At 40.6% G+C, this 3,415-nt stretch overlaps 1 protein-coding gene across 3 annotated transcripts in view; it reads left to right on the plus strand.

The window, feature by feature from the left end:
* Window positions 1–775: 775 nt before the first annotated feature.
* SCAP (SREBF chaperone) overlaps window positions 776–3,415 on the plus strand; it is a 72,250-nt gene continuing 69,610 nt past the window's right edge. Inside the window, exon 1 of one of the 3 annotated variants that reach the window (XM_006868796.1) lies at window positions 776–1,008. In XM_006868796.1, the coding sequence (XP_006868858.1) occupies window positions 887–1,008 (122 nt within the window). In that variant the 5' untranslated portion in view covers window positions 776–886. The remainder of the gene's footprint in view (window positions 1,009–3,415) is intronic. The other 2 variants (XM_006868798.1, XM_006868797.1) reach the window with 2 other exon arrangements.

Genomic DNA, 3,415 nt, shown 5'->3' on the forward strand with positions numbered 1-3,415 from the left:
AGCCTGGGGATTTTAGGAATAGCAACCTCCATAGGGATGAATAAGCACCACCTATTTTTTTCTACTCAAAAGACAAAGTCAGATCCAGAAGCCCAACCTGCATGGTTTGGTTCAGGGAGGAGCATGTTGGCTGATAATCTTTCCAGGCCAAGCTCTGTGGAGAGAAGAGTTTCCCTGAGACACACTGGCTGCTGCTACTCAAGATGACAGCAGCTGGGCAGGCACGACAAGAGGGACTCTTTGTCCTTTCAACTCCAGAATCCACTCTAGTACCAAAAAACAAAACAACTGTTGCTGAGTCGATTCCGACTCACACCACCCTACAAAACAGTAGAACTGTCCCATAGGATTTCCGAGGTTGTAAATCTTCACTCCCTTTAGGGAGTGGTCTTGTGAAAACAGCTAATGTAGAAGCGGCTTGAGGGTTTATTACTAGAGCTGGAGGAGCAGTTCTTTGAATCCTTTGACTAGTTGGATAAGAAGGGTGCTAATAAAGTCACTACTAGGTGGATGGCGGAATCCTGGTGTGGTGCTGTAGGATAAGCACTTGACTACAAGCTTGGCAGTTCAAATTCACCAGCTGCTCCTTGGAAACAGGGTACCTATGAGTGGGAACGGACTGAATGGCACTTAACAACAACAATTGGATGACTATGATTGTGTGTGTGCACATGTGCGTTGATGTTTTCAGACCTTGTGTGCACCTGTTGCCTCTCCGTAACAACACCTAGAACGCAGAGCCCAGTACTGTCTCTTAATTGGCTGCTTTCTATTTTCCTGCCAGGTATCCCTTTGCAGATGGTGTCCAATGTCAGTGCCATTCAGTGTATGCCAGGCTGATCCATGGTCACTTTCCGGGATGGCTGCAAGGTGACTTCAGCTGAGGATGACCCTGACTGAAAGGCTGCGTGAGAAGATATCTCGGGCCTTCTACAACCATGGGCTGCTCTGTGCATCGTACCCCATCCCTATCATCCTTTTTACAGGACTCTGCATCTTAGCCTGCTGGTATGTTTCTGGGTTTCCCTGCATAATAGACCAGTGTCTTGGAACAACAGATTTCCTAACACTGACAGACCGTGGCGGCTGTAAAACCCTTGGACTCTGTGTGCTTTGTGTGCAACCACAGTGGGAGCCTGAGGCTCATTGGGCCTGCTGAACCGGGAGCTCTACTCTTGGGATATGTAGCCAACAAACTGAAACAGCCCAAGCTGGTCCCTGAGTTTGTGACTCATCAGCTTTGTTCACGTCATTGCCGATCTGTTCCAAAATAGTGCTTAGTCACTCTGAGGAACTGTGATCATTGAGAGCCATGATCTTTCTTTCATCTCCCTTCTCAGCAGTGACAGCTTTCTTTTGTTATTTAGATACATTTGCATTCATTATTTTACTTTTTATTTTATTGTGGTAAAAATACACATAAAATGTATACCATCTCAATCATTTCTACATGTTCAATTCAGTAATGTTGATTATGTTCTGCAAGTTGTGCAACTATTCTAGCTATCCTTTTCCAAGTCATTCCACTCCCTTGTTGCCCTAGCACCTTCTTTTTAATACCTGGTTAAGAACAGAAGCCTGTGAGTATTGCAAGGCAAAGTCCATTTGAACAATTCTTTGAACACAGTGGTCACTTCACTTCTCTGTAGGCATTTTTTTTTTTTTTTTTTTTTTTTGGTGTGTATGTGGTGCCTCTGTCTGATGTCCATGGACCATTGGGAGAGCTTTACGTCTTTCTTTGTCATCGAGTCAGTTCTAACTCGTAGTGACCCTATAGGAGAGGGAAGAACTGCACAGAGGTCCTAAGAATGTGTAATCTTTATGGGAGTCGACGGCCGCATCTTCCTCATGCAGAGTAGCTGGTGGTTCAAACCATACTTTGGTTTGCAACTGATCATGCAACCACTGTGCTGTCAGACTCCTTTGTGAGAGAGCTCTAGCTGCTCTTGATCCATATCTGTCTGTCACAAAGCCTCTCAGAAGCCTAAAGACTGGATAGAAAGGTATTGTAAAAGGAGAGGACTTTACTTAAATGGTGTCTGATGGTATGTTTTGGCTCTGAACTGCTGATAGCCAAGAAAAGAACCTTTTTCCTTTTTTCTAGAAAGAATTATTATTTCCAGCTTCATTTTATATTGAACATTTGTAGGTGTTTCAGTGCTATTCTGAAAGAAAGATGGCTCAGGACTGCTCAGTGTTTAATGCTTCTAAGTTCTTCACCAATTAGGAACGGGAAAGGTAAGCATCATTCATTGAATGTTTCCTGCCATGTGCCTTGTTGGTGCTTCAGGTATATGATTAAATGTCTCATCATTCTTTACAACATCCTTGGGAAGTGGTCCAGTTATATTAACATTTTACCAAAGGGGATAGAGGCTTAAAGAGTTGCCAAGTCCACACATGTAAGGAGTGATGAAACTGGGTTTCAGATCCTGGTACTGAACCTGTGCATTTCTGGCACTCTAATTTTCCTTACTCTGACTCATTGTATTTGTACTGATGATTAAGCTTTGTAAAATTGTGTTGTGCAAAGAAAGATACATCCTGTTTCTCTAGTGGGATTGTAGGAGTACAGATCATAACAGGTAACTCTGTCAGAGGGAGTGACACCAAAATGACTGCCTATAAAACTTTGTGCATTGTTTTAGCAGGAATTTATTGTTTTTTATTTAACTATCTCTTTAGTTAGTTATAACAACAAAAACATTTCTGTAAGCTCAGTTTACATATGTCAGTATACCAAGAAGGCTAAAGCATTATGTTGATTTACTTTTTGAGCTTTCAGATGTGCTCCTGTAGAAACTGTCATTATTGCCCAATTACAGTGACACTTTGAATCACATGGTTTTATCTGCACACGCTGCAAGCATGTTCTGTTGTTTTTATGCTGCTAGTGTTTTTATAGTCGCTGATTTTGATAAATTTTTGGGTATTTCAGCTGCAAGATTTTAGTAATTATCAATATTTATATTGATAACTTTTTAACTTTTGTGAATTTAATGAAGGTTTACAGAGCAGATCATCAGTTTTACATTCACAAAACCATACATCTTGTTTCATCTCAATGATTGCAATCCCCTTCATGTAACAACAGTTATCTCATGTCCTCTGTGTTTCTCTTCCTCATTTTTTCCCCACCCTTCTAAATTTTGTCATTAGGCAAATACTGCCTTTTTTTTTTTAAGGTTTTTATTGTGGATTGAGTGAAAGTTTACAGGGCATATAATCAGTTTTACATTCAACAAATCACACACCGTGTTTCATTACAATGATTATAATCCCTCCATGTACCGTCAGTTAACAGTATTTCTCTCTATCCACTTTTTTTTTTTCTTAAATGTTTTATTGTGAATTATGTGATAGTTTACATGGGAGAACATTAGTTTTACATTCATTCTGTTGTATATCGTCTCAT

Source organism: Chrysochloris asiatica, unplaced genomic scaffold (genome assembly GCF_000296735.1).
Source record: "Chrysochloris asiatica unplaced genomic scaffold, ChrAsi1.0 scaffold00124, whole genome shotgun sequence".
NCBI lineage: Eukaryota > Metazoa > Chordata > Mammalia > Afrosoricida > Chrysochloridae > Chrysochloris > Chrysochloris asiatica.